Raw genomic sequence first — 16,621 nt, 5'->3', positions numbered from 1 at the left:
CTTTAGCAGCTATGCCCCTAAGTGCAAAGGGGCCAGGGCTCGAGGGCCAGGGAACTCTCCCATCCTGATATGAGGGGACTGAGTGGTAAGAGGCCGTGAGTGCCCACCTGCTCCCTGGCGCCTGTGTGGGGCAATAGGAAAGAGACACTCAGCCCATGTTGTCTGGGTGCAACCCTCCAAGGCTTAACTCACCAGTGAGGAGGATGTTAAACAGCGGCTGCTAGGGAGAACCTCTGTCAAAGCAGCAGGCTGGATAAGTGGCACCCCAGGGCTCCAGAAGGGCTGCTGGGGCCAATACTGAAATGTTGCATTCAGTTCTGGTGCCCACATTTTAAACAGGACATCAAAAAATTGGAGCTGTTAGAGTAGAGCCACAGATGGTTTGAGGGCTGGAGAACATGCTCTGCAGTGAGAGATTTAAGTTAAACAAACTGAGCTCTTTATAAAAGCAATAAATACAGGTGACCTGATTAGTGGCTAGGCACGTGCACAGGGAGCAAATACCGGGCACTAACAGGCTCTTTAATCTAGCGGAGACAGGCAGAACAGGAACCAGGGGCTGGAAGTTGAAGCCAAACAAATTCAGATTTAAAAAAAAAAACTCCCAAGGGAAGTGGTGGATTCTCCGTCACTTGATGTCTTTAAATCCAGATGCGATGCCTTTCTGGATGCCTTTGTCAAACACAAAGTACAATTAGACAGGCCTAAAAAGAATTTGTAGAGCAACTAGCAAAAGACTCAAAAACAAACAGCAAAAAATGTAAACCCCTCAGAAGCAGGAAGTCTGCCAAACAGTCAGTGGGGCCACTGGACGATCAAAGTGCCAGAGGAGCACTCACGGACGATAAAGCCATTGCAGAACAGCTACATGAACTCTTTGCATTGGCCTGCCCGGCTGAGGATGGGAGGGAGATTCCAACACTTGAGCCGTTCTTTTTAGATGACAAATCTGAGGAACTGTCCCAGATTGAATCATAGACTGTCAGGGTTGGAAGGGACCTCAGGAGGTCATCTAGTCCAACCCCTGCTCAAAGCAGGACCAATCCCAAAACCCTAAATGTCCCCCTCAAGGACTGAACTCACAACCCTGGGTTTAGCAGGCCAATGCTCAAACCACTGAGCTATCCCTCCCCAATTGAGGTGTCAATAGAGGAGGTTTTGAAACAAACTGATCAATTAAACATTAACAGGACCAGATGGGATTCACGCAAGAGTTCTGAATAAATTGAAATATGAAATTGCAAAACTACTAATTGAGGTATCTAACCTATTGATTATATCAGCTTCTGTACCAGATGATTGGAGGATTGCCAACGTGATACTAATATTTTAAAAAGGCTCCAGAGGTGATCCTGGAATTACAGGCCGGTAAGCCTAACTTCTGTACCAGGCAAACTGGTTGAAACTGTAGTAAAGAACAGAATTATCAGACACAGAGATGAACACAATTTGTTGGGGAAAAGTCACCAGATTTTGTAAAGGGAAATCATGACTCACCAATCTACTAGAATTCTTTGATGGAGTCTTCAAACATGTGGACAAGGGTGATCCAGTGGATATAGTGTACTTGGACTTTCAGAAAGACTTTGACAAGGTCCCTCGCCAAAGGCTCTTAAACAAAGTAAGCTGTCATGGGATAAGAGGGAAGGTCCTCTCATGGATCAGTAACTGGTTAAAAAACAGGAAACAAAGGATAGGAATAAATGGTCAGTTTTCAGAATGGAGAGAGGTAAATAGTGGTCCCTGGATTCTGTACTGGGACCAGTCCTATTCAACATATTCGTAAATGATCTGGAAAAGGGCGTGAACAGTGAGGTGGCAAAGTTTTCAGATGATACAAAATTACCCAAGATAGGTCCAGAGCAGACTGAAGAGTTACAAAGTCAAAATCTCACAAAACTGGGTGACTGTGCAACAAAGTGGCAGATTAAATTCAATGTTGATAAATCAAAGTGATGCACCTTAGAAAACATCATCCCAACTCTACATATACAATGATTAGGTCTAAATTGGCTGTTACCATTCAAGAAAGAGATCTTGAGAGTCACTGTGGATAGTTCTCTGAAAACATCCACTCAATGTGCAGCGGCCGTCAAAAAAGCTAATGATGATAGGAACCATTAGGAAAAGGATAGATAATAAAACAGAAAATATCATAATACCACTATAAAATCCATGGTATGCCCATACCTTGAATACTGCATGCAGTTCTGGTTGCCCCATCTCAAAAATAAAATATTAGAATTGGAAAAGGTACAGAGACGGTCAACGTAGGGGTATGGAACAGCTTCCATATGAGAGATTAAAAAGACTGGGAGTGTTCATTTTAGAAAAGAGAAGATTGAGGGGGATGTGATAGAGGTCTATAAAATCATGAATGGTGTGGAGAAGGGGAATAAGGAAGTGTTATTTAACCGTTGACATAATGCAGAACCAGGAGTCACACAATTAAATTAATTGGCAGCAGGTTTAAAACAAATATAAAGTACCTCCTTCACACAGCACATAGTCAACCTGTGGAACTTGCTACCACTAGATCTTGTGAAGGCCAAAAGTATTACAGGGTTCAGAAAAGAGTTAGTTAAGTTCCTGGAGGATAGGTCCATCAATGGCCATTAGCAGGATGGTCAGGGACACGCAGCCCCTTGCTCTGGGTGTCCCTAGCCTCTGACTGCCTGAAGTTGGGACTGGATGACGAGATGTGTCACTTGCTAATTGTCCTGTTCTGTTCGTTCCCTTTGAAGCGTCTGGCACCAGCCAGTGTCAGAACCCAGGATACTGAGCTCGATGGATCGTTGGTCTGGCTCGGTAGCCCTTCATATGTACAAGCTCTTGGGCTCAATGCAGGGGTTACTGGGTGAAATTCAGTTTCCTGTGATGTACAGGAGGTCAGACTAGATTGATCTGAGGGTCCCTTCTGGCCTTAAACTCTGACTTTGGGTCTCTCTCTGCCTATGGGTTGGCAGGGTGCTCTGTGGCTCTACTCAGGGCCTTGACAAGAATCCGGGCTCTCTACACAAAGGCAGCCCCAGTCTGTGTGTGGTGGGTCCGGATCGCAGAGCAGCTGCAGTTAGGATGTTGGCAATGATCTGGGGTGTCCCTGCTCTCCCAGCCGTTGTTTTCCCCACATGATACTTGCCCTGTATGGGATGGATGCATGGGATGGAAGTGGCAGGCTGCAGCCTGGGGTGGGGCATGGTTTTCTCCTGGGTAAGCAGGTTGAGGAGTGACCCAGCTGGACTGGTCTTGTGCTGTGGAGGGTGAGGGAGGGTGCTCACACAGGTCCCTTCTTGGGCCTCTTAGACCTGGTTCCCTTTCCTCTTGCAGGCTCCTGGTTCGGCAGCACGGAGGTGAAGCGCCGCTACATTGGAATAGTGATGCTAACGCTGACCCCCAGGTATGTGTCCTGGGTCTGGGGCCAGAAGATGCTTCTAGGGCTTTCCTGGGGGCCAGAGTCTCTCAGGAAAACAAGCTGGAGAAGGGAGCGCGTGTGTGTGTGAGACACACTCACACTCTCTCTCTCTGCATTTGGGAAAGCCTTTGTGGGTCCCACCTCACCCCAGGCCAATTAGTTTACTTGTGCTGGCTGAAGTCTAGGGGAGCATCCCTAGGGGCAGGGAGCCCAGCCCTCGCTCTGGCAGATGAGTTCCCAGGGAGATTCAGCCTCCCATCACCCCGTTACACCCCCCCCCAGTATTTGCCATGCCCCAGCCGTCTCTTAGCTGAGCTTTGTTTAACAAAGACAAATGCAAAGTGCTCCACTTAGGAAGGAAAAATCAATTTCACACATACAGAATGGGAAAAGACTGTCTAGGAAGGAGTACGGCAGAAAGGGATCTAGGGGTTATAGTGGACCACAAGCTAAATATGAGTCAACAGTGTGATGCTGTTGCAAAAAAAGCAAACATGATTCTGGGATGTATTAACAGGTGTGTTGTGAGCAAGACACAAGAAGTCATTCTTCCGCTCTACTCTGCTCTGGTTAGGCCTCAGCTGGAGTATTGTGTCCAGTTCTGGGCGCCGCATTTTAAAAAAGATGTGGAGAAATTGGAAAGGGTCCAAAGAAGAGCAACAAGAATGATTAAAGGTCTTGAGAACATGACCTATGAAGGAAGGCTGAAAGAATTGGGTTTGTTTAGTTTGGAAAAGAGAAGACTGAGAGGGGACATGATAGCAGTTTTCAGGTATCTAAAAGGGTGTCATAAGGAGGAGGGAAAAAACTTGTTCACCTTAGCCTCTAAGGATAGAACCAGAAACAATGGGTTTAAACTGCAGCAAGGGAGGTCTAGGTTGGACATTAGGAAAAAGTTCCTAACTGTCAGGGTGGTTAAACACTGGAACAAATTGCCTAGGGAGGTTGTGGAATCTCCATCTCTGGAGATATTTAAGAGTAGGTTAGATAAATGTCTATCAGGGATGGTCTAGACAGTATTTGGTCCTGCCATGCAGGCAGGGGACTGGACTCGATGACCTCTCGAGGTCCCTTCCAGTCCTAGAATCTATGAATCTATGGACAGAGAGCTATTCTCATTTCTGCCCAACACCAGGCGTCTCTAGATTTACTCTGCCACCACAGGCGGCCATGGTCTCGCACAGCAAATAAGGAGAAGTTGTGTCATTCTGGAGGAATGCAGATGGGCCATTTGGGGTTATGGGAAATCGCCAGGCCGCAGTAACAATGGTCAGCTCCTGTGTTCCACGGCAGGTGACCAGGGTTCTGCATTCCCCACGCCCTGCTCTGCCGCACGCTCCGGGATGCCATAGGCAGGCAGCCCCTGGCAGTGCTCCGAAGGGTGGCACTGGAATACCTGCGTGCGCCTGCTGAGCCTTGAAGTGTCTTGGCAGGCTGGAGCTTTCAGGCTCAGCTGCATAAGGGACTTTGTGGGTCTCTCGCTGCCTGGCTGGCTGGGGCTTGGGATGTACCTTTAGTTGCCTCTCAAAGCTCAGTCTGTTAGTGGGGTTAGTAGTGCGGTGGTCCAACAAAACAATGCCACGGCATGAACCAGCAGGCGTCTTCCCCCCAGGGGATGGGGACGGGTGCTGCTGCCGCCTTCGCTGTGAGCTTATGCTCTGCTCTTGAGTCCTGCTTTCAGGTAGGCCTGAGGATCCCGCTTGGTGCCCTTGGTCTTTTACATCCCCTTCTTGGGGTGCTGGAAGGGGAGATGCCACTTGCGTCTCTTTGAATCGGGGTTAATGGTGGTGGTTGATTTCTTAAACTGCCTCTCTTGGTGTCCAGGAGATGGCGCCGGTGTGCTCCGTGTGCTGGCGAGTCTGCTTTCCCTTGGGGGAGCAGGGCTGAGCCCTGGAGAGGGGCAGGAGACAATGGCCCAGCTCAGCGTTAGAGTAGAACCTGCCGAGCAGTAATGAGTGTGGCAGAGCTAGAACCTGCCTGCTGCCAGGTCAGGAAGGGACTTTCCTGGGGCAGGTTAACCTGGCCTCCCTATGGCAGGCGGCTGCTGCTGGCTGTTCTCAGGGATGGGCGACTGGGCCGGGTGAGGCTGCTCCAGCGCCCTCCAGTGCTGGGACACGGTGTCCTCAGCCCCTGGCTGGGGGGTGTTTCAGTGACGCGCGCTCTCTCTCGCTCTCTCTCTCTGCAGTATCCTGGCCGAGCTGAAGCTGCGAGACTCCAGCTTCCCTGATGTCTCGTACGGGGTCCTGATCCACAAGGTGATCATTGGCTCCCCAGCCCACCAGTAAGTGCTGCTGGGGCGGGGGGGGGGGGGGGGGGGGGGGTTGGGGCCCAGAACGCGGGGTGCTCACTGTGGACTCAGTGCCCATCCCCTGCCCCCAGGCAGCCCACACCAGCAGCCAGTGTGTTCCTGACGGGGTTAACCCTGTCCGTGCCAGGAGGGCTGCCCTCACGTCAATACACTGCAGCTTTCCCAGGGGAGCCACAACCCAGAGCCAGCCAACTGCTCTAGGTGGGGCCATGCCCCCATCCCCGTCTGCCTGGGGCAGGGCTCTGGGGAGAGCAGGTCTGCATGCATCACTGTCGGACCCCCAGCACGCTGGTGTCTGCTCTCTCGACAGGGCAGGCCTGAAGGCGGGTGACATTGTGCAGGAGATCAATGGGCAGACGGTGCGGCGTGCAGAGGACATCTACGAGGCCGTGCGGACACAGAACAGCCTGGCCCTGCTCGTGCGGCGCGGCCATGACATGCTGCTGGTGAACGTCAGCCCTGAGGTCACGGAGTAGAGAGCTGCCCAGCTGGCAGGGGCACCGTGGACTTGGCTTGAAGCACACGAGCCGAGCCAGAGGCTCGGGGTGACCGGCAGGAGGCCCCTTGCTGCCACACGGGGCGGTGCAGAGGAGACTCGGCCTTTGCAAGAGCCTGAAATGCCCCAGCCAGCGGGGCTGGTCCTGGAACTGGCTCATGGGGGGTGGCTGCTGTCTGCTTCCCTCATCCCCATTAAACCTCTCATGGGGAACCGTCGGCCATGGCCCTTGCTTCCCTCCTGAGGCTGAGGGAGTCTGCGTCCAGCTGCAGCTAGGCAGGGCCACTCCTGGGCTGGGCAGCCCCCGCCTGAGGCAGGGGGAGGGCTCTCCCCTTGCAGTCAGCCAGAGCCAGACAAGGGCAGGTGATGGAGCTTTGCCCAGGGCATTGTGGAGACGCACCCCCCAGCAGCTGGTCTACTGGCTCCATGCCATGCACTGAGGGCAGGCTGGGCTCTAGCCCCCCTCAGGGATCACGGTGGGGTTTGTGGTCACTGGCACAGATCTCCCTTCTGGGCTGCGGGGGCTCCTGTCATCACAGGGTTAGGGCCACATGTCGGCTGCTGCATGGGGCCGGGTGAAGTGCTGAGGCTGGTGTCCGCACTTCCGGCACTCGGGCTGTCTGCCCCAGCTCTGCGTGCAGCTGCGGCTGCTTCTGTGGGGGCGGGGGGAGTTCATGCTCTGGGACTTGGCAGGCGGCATTCGGCTCAAATCACTTCCAGTCACGGCATGGGCTCCAGGCTCTGCATCTGCTGCTGTGCAGGCCACGGGGAGAGGGGCTGCGGTACCGGGTCTGACCCAAGCCCTGGCCTCTGCCAGGAGGGGGCAGGTGGGTCAGTCCTGGCCAGCCTCTTGCCCTGGGCCTAGACCTGTCCCTCAGAGCCTCAAGCCCAGCTGCCTGTGCACTGGGGTCTGGAGTGTTCCCCTCCGGTTCCTCGCTGGGGAGACCTGCCCCACTTGCTCCCTTGGCAGCCTGCTGCGGCAGTGAGGGACTTGCCCCCTGCACGTGCCCCATTTAGCTATGGGGCTGAGAGTCCCTGCCTGCCCTGGTCTCCTGCAGGCACTGGCTGGGGAGCAGGGACTGCTTGCCTCTCACTGCCCTGCTGCTGCTGAGCCGGGGCGGGGCTGGGCTGTTTGTTCCCCTCCCTGGGCCCTGCAGCAGGGAGCCCCCAGCATCGCATTCTGGGAACCAGCAGCTCCACGCTGTTCCCCAGTTCCTGGAATTCCCTGTGGCAGGGAGCTGCAGGCCAGGCCCGTGGGGGGGGGAGTGCTGCTGCTAGCAGGAGCGCAGCTGTGTGTCTGAGCTGGGGCCCTGTGCAGCCCTGGCACGTGGCTGTTAATGTATGAAAGGAGCTCAGTGCTGGGCGGGGAGGCAGCTCTGAACTACGGCTCCCCCCCCAGACAGGAAAAACAGCCCAGCATAGAGGCCTCTTTTCATGGCCGGCCCTGGCCCCTCCAGTGGAATTTGTTCTACACCAAACCCCAGCGAGGGAGGAGGGGCGCTTGCTTGCGGTGGAAAGAGCGGTGGTGGCAGCCGTCCCTAGCTCTTTCCAGAGCCAGGAGTCAGCACCTGCCCCCCCCTTTCCCCCCACCCTGGCAGCTCCCCATGCAGTTGCTTATGTTGCCCTCACCGCTCCTGCAGGGATGATCTCCACTAGGCCAGCCTGGCTTCTCCCTCCGTGGTGGCACCTGGACTACCCACCTCGGGCCCTGCCCTCCTAGCCCAACCCCCTTGCCTCTGATTCCTCCTGCCCCTGAGGCTCTGCAGTGGCACCTGCTGCTGCTTCTCAGGCTCCCTGCCCTGATCAAGCCCAGTGGGGACATGGGTGCCTAGTCCTGGCTGGAGGCTGCTGGGCCATGCACACCCGATGCCCTGCCCGGGCATCTCGTGCCCACCTCCCCCCCAGGGCCCCTGCAGCTCAGCTGCTTGCACTCCGGCTGCAGCCACGCCAGCAAGGCCGGGCCATTGCCTCAGCGGCATGTTAGGGGCCCAGTGACAGCTGTGAGCTGGCCCTGGCATCTCCTTGCAGGCTGGGCCCAGCCCGTGACAGCCCCATGCATTGGGGACAGAGGGCTGGCTCCGGGCTCCAGCTGACGCTCCTCAGCCAGGGGGAGGGTTCAGCAGCGTCTGGCTGGGCCAAAGGCAAACTGCCCAAGCCAGGGGTGTGTGCTGGACCCAGGTTGTGTGTTGGCCCAGGGCAGTTTGTCCCCAGGCATGGCCCTATCCCCCCTGCCCCCCAGCTCTGCAGTCTGCCCCTTCCTGTCACACCAGCAAACCCCACTCCCTGGGGACAGGCCCAGCTCTGCCCCCCAGCCTGAGCTTCCTTTATCTCCTACCAGCCAACCCCCCACATCCCCGCTCGCAGGCAGAGCTCTCCCGTAGCCTGCCTCTTCCAGTGGCTCCCTAGCCACGCTGGAGCCCTCAGGTGCATTGGGTGGCATCCCCACCCCCAGGCTGTGGGTTAGTGAGCCCTACCCCACCCTTTGCAGGAGCAGCTGCCCACTCTGTGGCCCAGGGAGCACTGGGTTCCCTCACCTGTCGGCCCACTGCAGCTGGGCCGCTATCCCCATGTTCTCCGGGCGGGCACCTACCCTTGCTGGGAGCTGTGACCAGGAGCTGCAGGCCTGCGCTGCCCTGGTTTGTCTCAGGGCCAGGCTCTCCCCTTGGCCAGGCAGGAAGCCCCTGCGTGTAGCTCATGGGAAAAACCAGCCAGCAGTGCTCAGGGAAACAGACCGTCACTTTTATACAGAAAATAAAATGACAACTGAGAAATGGGGGCGTCCCAACCATGAGCAGGGCAGCCTGATGTGGTTTTAGCTCTTTAAGTACACAGACACGCTGCTGTACGGAGACAGGTGTGACAGCCCAGACCCGGCCAGCCCTGCAGGTGGCATGGGCCAAGGGACGCTGAGTAAGGTGCCTGGAGCCGTTGCTCCTCTTCCATGAGGTTCCTGTGTCGGCTGGGAACTAGGGGGGGCTGGTCAGGCCAGTGGCTGAGGGGGCGGTGGGAGGTGGAGGGGCAGGATGAGTGTGTGGCAGTGGTGGGAGGAGATGATGGGGGGCAGGAGCTGGGGACAGCTGGAGGCAGCTGATGGCCATTCACACACCTCTCCAACTCTCCCAGGGAGAGGAAGCTGCCAGATTTGGCCCAGGCTCTAACCCTGCCCTGCTTGGTGTCATGCTGCACCTCAGCCCCACAACGAGGTGCGGAAGCCCCCGTACTGCCCAGTGGTAGAAGTCCACAGTTCTCCCCGAGCAGGGCTGGGTGCCGTGGGGCGCAGTGCCCAGAGCCTCCCTCCTGTCAGGCCCTGCACGGTCAGACAAGAATGTGGGGCCACATCAGCCCAGGAAAATCCTGCCTGAGATCAGAGATGCCCGAGGACTCCACAGCCGGGCCGGGCCAGAGGCTGCACCTGGCACCTGCACCAGCTGCTGCTGGGCACAGATCCTCTCACCACAGAGCCCCGCAAGCCAGCCTGGGACGTGACGCTGCCCCGGGACAAACTGCTTCCACCTCCGAGCACCCGGCGGTGCGTGGGGAGACGGCCTTTCCGGGGGGCATGGGGGGGGGAGAGGGGTCACTATACAATCTGGTTGTTGAGCTGTCCTGGGTACTGTTCAAACCGCTTGTTGGCCTCTTCGCTGAAAGCGTCACCTGAAGCACAAGGCGAGACGCAGGCGCCAGTGAGGGCAGAATATCTCTAGCAGCCTCCTGCCCCTGCGCTGCCCAGCCCAGCCCCACAGCCAGCGCCACCTCCTCTCCCACCAGCTCCCCTGCCCCAGTGCCACCTCCCCTCCCACCAGCTCCCCGCCCCCAGCACCACCCTGCCCCAGCACTGCCCAGCCCAGCCCCACAGCCAGCGCCACCTCCTCTCCCACCAGCTCCCCTGCCCCAGTGCCACCTCCTCTCCCACCAGCTCCCCAGCACCACCCTGCCCCAGCGCTGCCCTGCCCAGCCCCACAGCCAGCGCCACCTCCCCTCCCACCAGCTCCCCGCCCCCAGCACCACCCTGCCCCACACCTGCAGCCAGTGCCACTTCCTCTCCTACCAGCTCCCCACCCCCAGCACTGCCCTGCCCAGCCCAGCCCCACAGCCAGCGCCACCTCCTCTCCCACTAGCTCCCCTGCCCCACACCCGCAGCCAGTACCACCTCCCCACGGTCCCCACCATCCCCCAAATCTATCCCACCCCCATGCCCTCAACACACCCTGCCACAGCTCTCCCCTCCTCCCACTATCCCAAACCTCCCCCGCAACCTACCCCTCACCACCCCCAGCACGACCCTGCCCCAGTGCTGCCCTGCCCAGCCCCACAGCCAGCGCCAACTCCTCTCCCATCAGCTCCCCTGCCCCACACCCTGCCCCAGTGCCACCTCCCCTCCCACCAGCTCCCCTGCCCCAGTGCCACTTCCCCTCCCACCAGTTCCCCACCCCCAGCACGACCCTGCCCCAGTGCTGCCCAGCCCAGCCTGCGAAGCCAATGCCACCTCCCCTCCCACCAGCTGCCCACCCCCAGCACCACCCTGCCCCACACCTGCAGCCAATGCCACCTCCCCACCATCCCCCAAAACCTATCCCACCCCCATGCCCTCAATACCCCCTGCCACAGCACTCCCCTCCCACCATCCCAAACCTTCCCCCAACCTACCCCTCAACACTCCCAGCACCCACCCTGCCCCAGCACAGCCCTGCCCCACAGCCAGTGCCAGCTCCCCTCCCACCAATCTCCCCAGCACCAGCCTGCCCTACCCCGCAGCCAATGCCACCTCCCCTCCCCACAAATCTACCCCCATCACCCACGTGCCCAACGCTGGCACCTCTCCCACCCGCCTGCACCACCCCCAACGCTTTCTTCCCCCCGTCTCTCCCAGGCCCCGGCGCGGCCCCGTACCGATGTGGCAGTTGTGCACCCAGATGCGATGCCCGTCGTATTTGCAGTTGCACTTCATGGCATTGTTGGTGAAGTCGCTCTCGGCCACCTCGTAGTTGGGGTTAATCACCACCTGCCAAGGGCACCACCCGGGGCTGAGGGACTGCCGGGCCCCCACACCCATGTGCCCCTCCGCCATCCCCTCCCCCCCCAGCCAGGGCTCCAGGTGCCCCTCCTCCGCCCCCCCCGGCCAGGGCTCCTTGTGCCCCTCCTCCACCCCCTAGCTCACCCAGCTATGCACAAAGCCCCTGGCCTGAGAAAGCTCCACCCGGTACACACCCAGTGGCACAGGGCGCTGGGCCCACGTTCCCCACAGGGCCATGCTCTGCACAGTCTTCCCCAAGTACAGAGCCCAGCTCCAGGCCTCTGGGCTGCTGGCCACGCCCTGGGGATCCCTCCCTGACAGCCTGTGACAGCTACATTGCAGGGACACTGACCCTGGCAGCCCAAGGTGGGGAGAGTGGGAGACAGAACTGCCCTGGAGGCCAGGCCTGGACTGTGGAACTCACTGCCACAGGAGAGGAGACCATGGCCTCATCCTGCCCCAAACTAAATGCAACCTCAGCTCTAGGACAGCACCTACCAATAAACTCATCCATCCGAGAGTGGCCCATCCCAGCCCAGACACCACCCCTCCCCTCCCACCAGGTGCACATCCGACCCCACTCACGCACACAGCCACTCCACACGCACCACACACACACTCTGGAAAGCAAGCTCTGATGGGCTAGGAAGTGGGAGGCAGAGAAGAGGCGCCGGCGGCTGGGGCTCCGAGTACCCGGCAGCTGCCCACGCACACATGGGGAGGGCGCAGCAGCCTCTGCCCTCACGTACCTGCAGGATGTAGTTGCCGGGCCGGACGTCGGTGATGTCGATCCACTGGCAGTCGATGTCGTGCCTGTACAGGTCCCAGCAGCCCACGGTGATGCCCTGCTCTCCGAAGTTAGCGCACTCGTACCGCTTGGCCACGTCTGGAATGGGGGGTGAGGTCACTTACCCTGGCCCTCCCTCTGCCCCACAGCAAGCCCAGCCTGAGGCAGCCCCAGAGGGAGGAGAGATCAGTGGGCAGAGACACCCTCCCCCCGGGCTCTCCCCTCGCTTCCAGCACGACTCATGGCAGTGCCAAGCCGCTGCACCCACCTTCCTGGCATTCCGTGTCCTCCAGGCAGAAGCTGGCCTTGTGGCCCTCGGCTACCTTGGTGCCGTTGGGGGTCAGGAGGTCATAGTGGGTGAAGATGTCCATGCTGTGATAGTGCCTGGGAAGAGACACAAACCGAAGGCGCTGCACCCACAGACACACAGTGGGTGGGGCAAGAGACGGGGGATCCCAGCGATGTGCTGCAGCCGGGGTGGGGGGGAAGCCCAGAGACACACACAGGGGGTGGGGTGCGAGCCGGGGGGGACGCCTGGGAGGATGGAGGAGGGAGAACGGCCCAGAGACATGCATGGGGCGGCATATTGGGAATATCCTGGGGACATGGCCCTGGGGAAGGGGCATGGAGTGGAAAGCGGGACGTGTGTCTGTCTGTCCCAGAGAGGCACTGGGAGGCAGCCCAGCCACATACCCCCAGAGGGGCCCCAGTCATACCCCCGGGCACTTTCTCATGCAGCCCTACACAGACCCCGAGCCCACAGCGACTCCCGCTCCAGCACCTGCTGCAATTGCATTGTCATGCAGAACGAGGGGGAGCAAGGAAAAGCCCCCAGAACGGGCGGTCACAGGGGACCCTGCTCCCCCCACGTTAGTGCTCACAGCCCCACTGCGTCCCCATGCGAGTTCTGTGCCACTGGAGCCACAGATCCCCCTCCCTCAGAGCACCCATAGCCTGCCCTACAGCAGCCACCCCCAGGGCTCTCCCCTCCCATCTCCAAGCCAGCCTCCTCCATCCCCCCCGACCCTCTCCCATAGCCCTTCCCCTGAGAGCTGCCCTGCCAGCTGGGAGCCCCCCCAGAGCAGGACTGAACTCCATGGAGCAAACAGGAGACTCGCCATGGCTTGAACAGGACGACCCAGGCACCAGCTGCCCCGCAAGGCCTGGAGCCAGGACTTCCTGGGGCTGCTGTTAGGTCAAGGGGTCATGCAGTGGCAAGCGCTACCCTCACTTCCACCCCCTTCAGTGACTGCAAGGCTCCCCCCCACCCCCTCCCCATCCTGAGACCAAGAGACCGGGCATGGGGGGGGTCCAGCCCCAGGACTGCCACTCCCACAGCCCCGCAGGACCTCACCCTGGGGCAGACCAGGCAGTGACTGAGCAGCTGGCCAGCAGCCCACGGGCAAGATACCAGCATGGCCCACCACGGTCTCCACAGGGCGTGGCACCGCACGCTCCCCTGGCCTCCCCCGGACCCTGCCCAGCCTCCTCCCCGCTCGGACCTCGGCCTCCCCCGGACCCTGCCCAGCCTCCTCCCCCTCGGCCTCCCCCGGACCCTGCCCAGCCTCCTCCCCGCTCGGACCTCAGCCTCCCCCGGACCCTGCCCAGCCTCCTCCCCCGGACCATGCCCAGCCTCCTCCCCGCTCGGACCTCGACCTCCCCCGGGCCCTGCCCATCCTCCTCCCCCTCGGCCTCCCCCATACTCTGCCCAGCCTCCTCTCCCCTTGGTCTCCCCCACCCTGTACCCTGCCCAGCCTCCTCCCCCTGTACCCTGCCCGCCCCCTGCCCCATCAGACCTCGGCCTCCACCGACCCCATCTAGGCCCAGTTGAGCTTCACTCCCAGCTTGGCCCTGGCCCGCGCCCTGCCTGTCTGAGCCATGGCGAGCCCCCCATTTACCTATGGCATTCGTGCCAGACCCAGGAGTGGCGCCCGGCCTTCGGGCGAAAGTCGGCGCGGCCGTTGTTGTGGATCTGGGAGGAGAAGCGCAGCAGGCGGCGGTGCCCGTAGGGCCAGTTGGCGTTGCGGGCGGTGCTGGAGAGGCAGTTCTCCTCTGCTGCACAGTACAGCATGTGCAGGGGCCGGTCCTCAATGTAGGCCGTCTCCTGGACCAGCGGGGCGTGCAGCAGCAGGTCCGAGGCAGCTGGGGGCGAGAGGCCTGCTCAGTGCTGGGGGGAGGAGGATGGGGGGGCACCTGCTCCTTTCTGGGGGCGGGGAGTGGGGGAGGGGCCTGCTCAGCGCTGGGGGGAGGGGCGTGGGAGAGGGGCCTGCTCAGCGCTGGGGGCAGGAGGATGGGGGGGCACCTGCTCCTTTCTGGGGGGAGGGGAGTGGGGGAGGGGCCTGCTCAGCGCTGGGGGGAGGGGTGTGGGAGAGGGGCCTGCTCAGCGCTGGGGGCAGGAGGATGGGGGGGCACCTGCTCCTTTCTTGGGGGAGGGGCCTGCTCCTTTCTGGGGGGAGGGGAGTGGGGGAGGGGCCTGCTCAGTGCTGGGGGGAGGGGCGTGGGAGAGGGGCCTGCTCAGCGCTGGGGGCAGGAGGATGGGGGGGCACCTGCTCCTTTCTGGGGGGAGGGGAGTGGGGGAGGGGCCTGCTCAGCGCTGGGGGGGACAGAGGAGGTCAAGGCCATATTTGGTTTGCAGGGATGACGAGGTCTGAGCCAATCAAAGCAGGGGGCCTGAGGGCAGCCAATCAGAGCACGGGGCTGGGGCTGAAAGGATGGCTCAGAGCAGCAGTTCTCAACAAGGGGATGCGGCCAGGCCAGTTCGTGCACAGCTGTGGTCCAGCTGTGCTAAAAAAAATTCAAAAGTTGCTGCTCTGGCCTGGCAGGGGTGGAGCTGGCTGAAGGGGAGCGAGGGCCTTGCAGCCTGCACCAGCGCTCCTGCCAGCGGGGGCTGGTGCGTGCTGCAGTGGGCAGGAGAGTGGGTCTGGGGGTAGGTTGGGGGGGCGCTCTTGGAACGAGGGGTTTGCCCCAGGTTTTACGTGGGGTTCCACTCCTGGCCCAGTGCCGGCTGCTGCCCGGCCCACGCCCAGGGCTCCACTCCTGGCCGCACTCTGGGCGAGGGCGCTGGACATAGGGGATTGTGGGCAGTTTTAGGGTGGGGGATGCTGTGGTTTTCAACCTGCAGCCCACGTGACACACTGTGAGTTGCTAGTAGGCGGGGGCCAGTGTGACCGAGAGCCCCCCGCCCCCGCTCACTCTCGGAGCAGATGACCCCGGCGGCGAAGCGGGTGCCCGTCTTCTTGCAGTTGAGGCTGTTGCCATGGTGCTGGCAGTGGCTCAGCGCCATCTCGTGGCCAGCGCACCTCACGCCGCTCAGCACCATCTCCGTCACGTTGCTGGCATCCCAGTACCACGTCTCCTGAGAGAGACGCCGGGCTGGTCAGAGTCCCATGTGCCCCCTGCCCCTCCGCACGGCAAGCCAGGCACCGAGCCCCGGGCATGCCCCCTCCTGCCCCACACTAGTGTGTGCCGTGCCTGTGCCATTCCCCCTCCCCACCCCCGGCGAGACCGGTGCGTACCTTCCCGGATGCTGGGCAGCAGCTCCCAGAGACCAAGCCCCCAAGCGTCCCACCCCGCACTGCCTGGGCCCTGCGAGCAAGCCCTGAGCCAGTCCCGGTGGGTGAACCCCTGCCCCCCACGCCCTGAGGCCTGGGCCCCTCCAGCACCTACCATCACTGCATGCAAGGAGTAGCCCAGGCCGAGCTGGCGACATACCACCATGGCTTCCTTGGTGGTCCAGCCCTCACTGCAGACCGTTCCCCACTTACTGCCTCGCTTCACCTCCACGCGGCCCTCGGTGGGGGCCCTTCCTCCTACTATGCGGATCTGTGAAGAAGCCCTGTGGGCCGTGAGCATGCAGCCCCGCCCCACAGCCAGCCGGCCCTGCGAACCCAGCATGCTGCCCTCACCCCGCCAGGGTACTGGGCCCTGCCTGACGCGGTTAGCCAAGCCAGCACTAACACCTACTTGTAAGCCATGGTTAGCGAATCCCAGGCCAGCTGGCGACAAGCCACCATGGCCTCCAGGGTTCCCCAGCCATCGCCACAGATCAGGCCCCAGGCGGGGCGCCCACTGCTCCCAGTGCCCAGCGCCACCTCAACCCGCCCCTCGAAGCGGCTCCGGCCCCCGCTCAGGCGAATCTGCGAAGAGAGGGTGACAAGGTCGGGTTAGCTGGGGAGCAGCAGGAGGGGCTGGCGGCAGGGCCCAGCTGGGTCCCTGAGGGCTCCACTTGCAGAGCTCCAGGCGTCTCCCACCTCCCCCAGCAGCCTCCCATGTAGCCACAAGCCGGCTCTTCCCATGGGGCTGGGGCCTGACCTGGCGCTGGGGAAGGGGCTGGCGGGGCAGCCCCTACAGCCTGCACCTTGTCTCTCAGAGTGGGTGCAGCCCGGGCAGTGCCAGGCCAGCTCCAGCCCCGGTCCTGTCTGCCCAGGGTGCGAGGGAGTGCCCTTGCAGAGCTGGCCTGGGGAGCCAGAGTTGTATCCCCCCGCCCCAGCCCTGATCCCCCTGCGGTCCAGACAGCCCCTCCCATCTGCTGATGGTGATTTGCAGTCGCTTCATCTCCAGGGGCACCAGGTGCCCAAGCTGCCCCTCCCAATCCACCACTGGCC

The 16,621-nt window shown here is 60.9% G+C and overlaps 2 protein-coding genes across 4 annotated transcripts; one reads left to right on the top strand and one right to left on the bottom strand.

The window, feature by feature from the left end:
- The first annotated feature begins 1,104 nt into the window (after positions 1 to 1,104).
- On the top strand, positions 1,105 to 6,429 carry LOC135984034 (serine protease HTRA2, mitochondrial-like). Of its 2 annotated transcripts, XM_065598395.1 has the most exons (4): positions 1,105 to 1,368; positions 3,328 to 3,397; positions 5,598 to 5,693; positions 6,031 to 6,429. In XM_065598395.1, the coding sequence occupies exons 2-4, from the start codon at positions 3,378 to 3,380 to the stop codon at positions 6,194 to 6,196; spliced, it is 282 nt and encodes a 93-aa protein (XP_065454467.1). In that variant the 5' UTR covers positions 1,105 to 1,368; positions 3,328 to 3,377; the 3' UTR covers positions 6,197 to 6,429. The 2 variants fall into 2 exon arrangements, with proteins under 2 accessions (XP_065454467.1, XP_065454466.1); XM_065598394.1 differs by lacking the exon at positions 1,105 to 1,368 and having other exon boundaries at positions 3,229 to 3,397.
- Positions 6,430 to 8,934: 2,505 nt separating this feature from the next.
- LOC135984033 (lysyl oxidase homolog 3-like) lies at positions 8,935 to 16,164 on the bottom strand. 2 transcript variants are annotated; one of them, XM_065598392.1, is made up of 7 exons: positions 15,981 to 16,164; positions 15,210 to 15,372; positions 13,916 to 14,159; positions 12,286 to 12,401; positions 11,980 to 12,116; positions 11,107 to 11,218; positions 8,935 to 9,870 (listed from the first exon to the last, which is right to left on the bottom strand). In XM_065598392.1, exons 2-7 carry the CDS (start codon positions 15,334 to 15,336, stop codon positions 9,797 to 9,799), a joined length of 810 nt encoding a protein of 269 aa, XP_065454464.1. In that variant the 5' UTR covers positions 15,337 to 15,372; positions 15,981 to 16,164; the 3' UTR covers positions 8,935 to 9,796. The 2 variants fall into 2 exon arrangements, with proteins under 2 accessions (XP_065454464.1, XP_065454465.1); XM_065598393.1 differs by lacking the exon at positions 15,981 to 16,164 and adding an exon at positions 15,684 to 15,926.
- Positions 16,165 to 16,621: the final 457 nt, after the last annotated feature.

The sequence above is a fragment of the Chrysemys picta genome, chromosome 5, assembly GCF_011386835.1.
Source record: "Chrysemys picta bellii isolate R12L10 chromosome 5, ASM1138683v2, whole genome shotgun sequence".
In the NCBI taxonomy this organism is placed as follows: Eukaryota; Metazoa; Chordata; order Testudines; family Emydidae; genus Chrysemys; species Chrysemys picta.
This window is presented reverse-complemented; position numbering and strand designations above follow the sequence as displayed.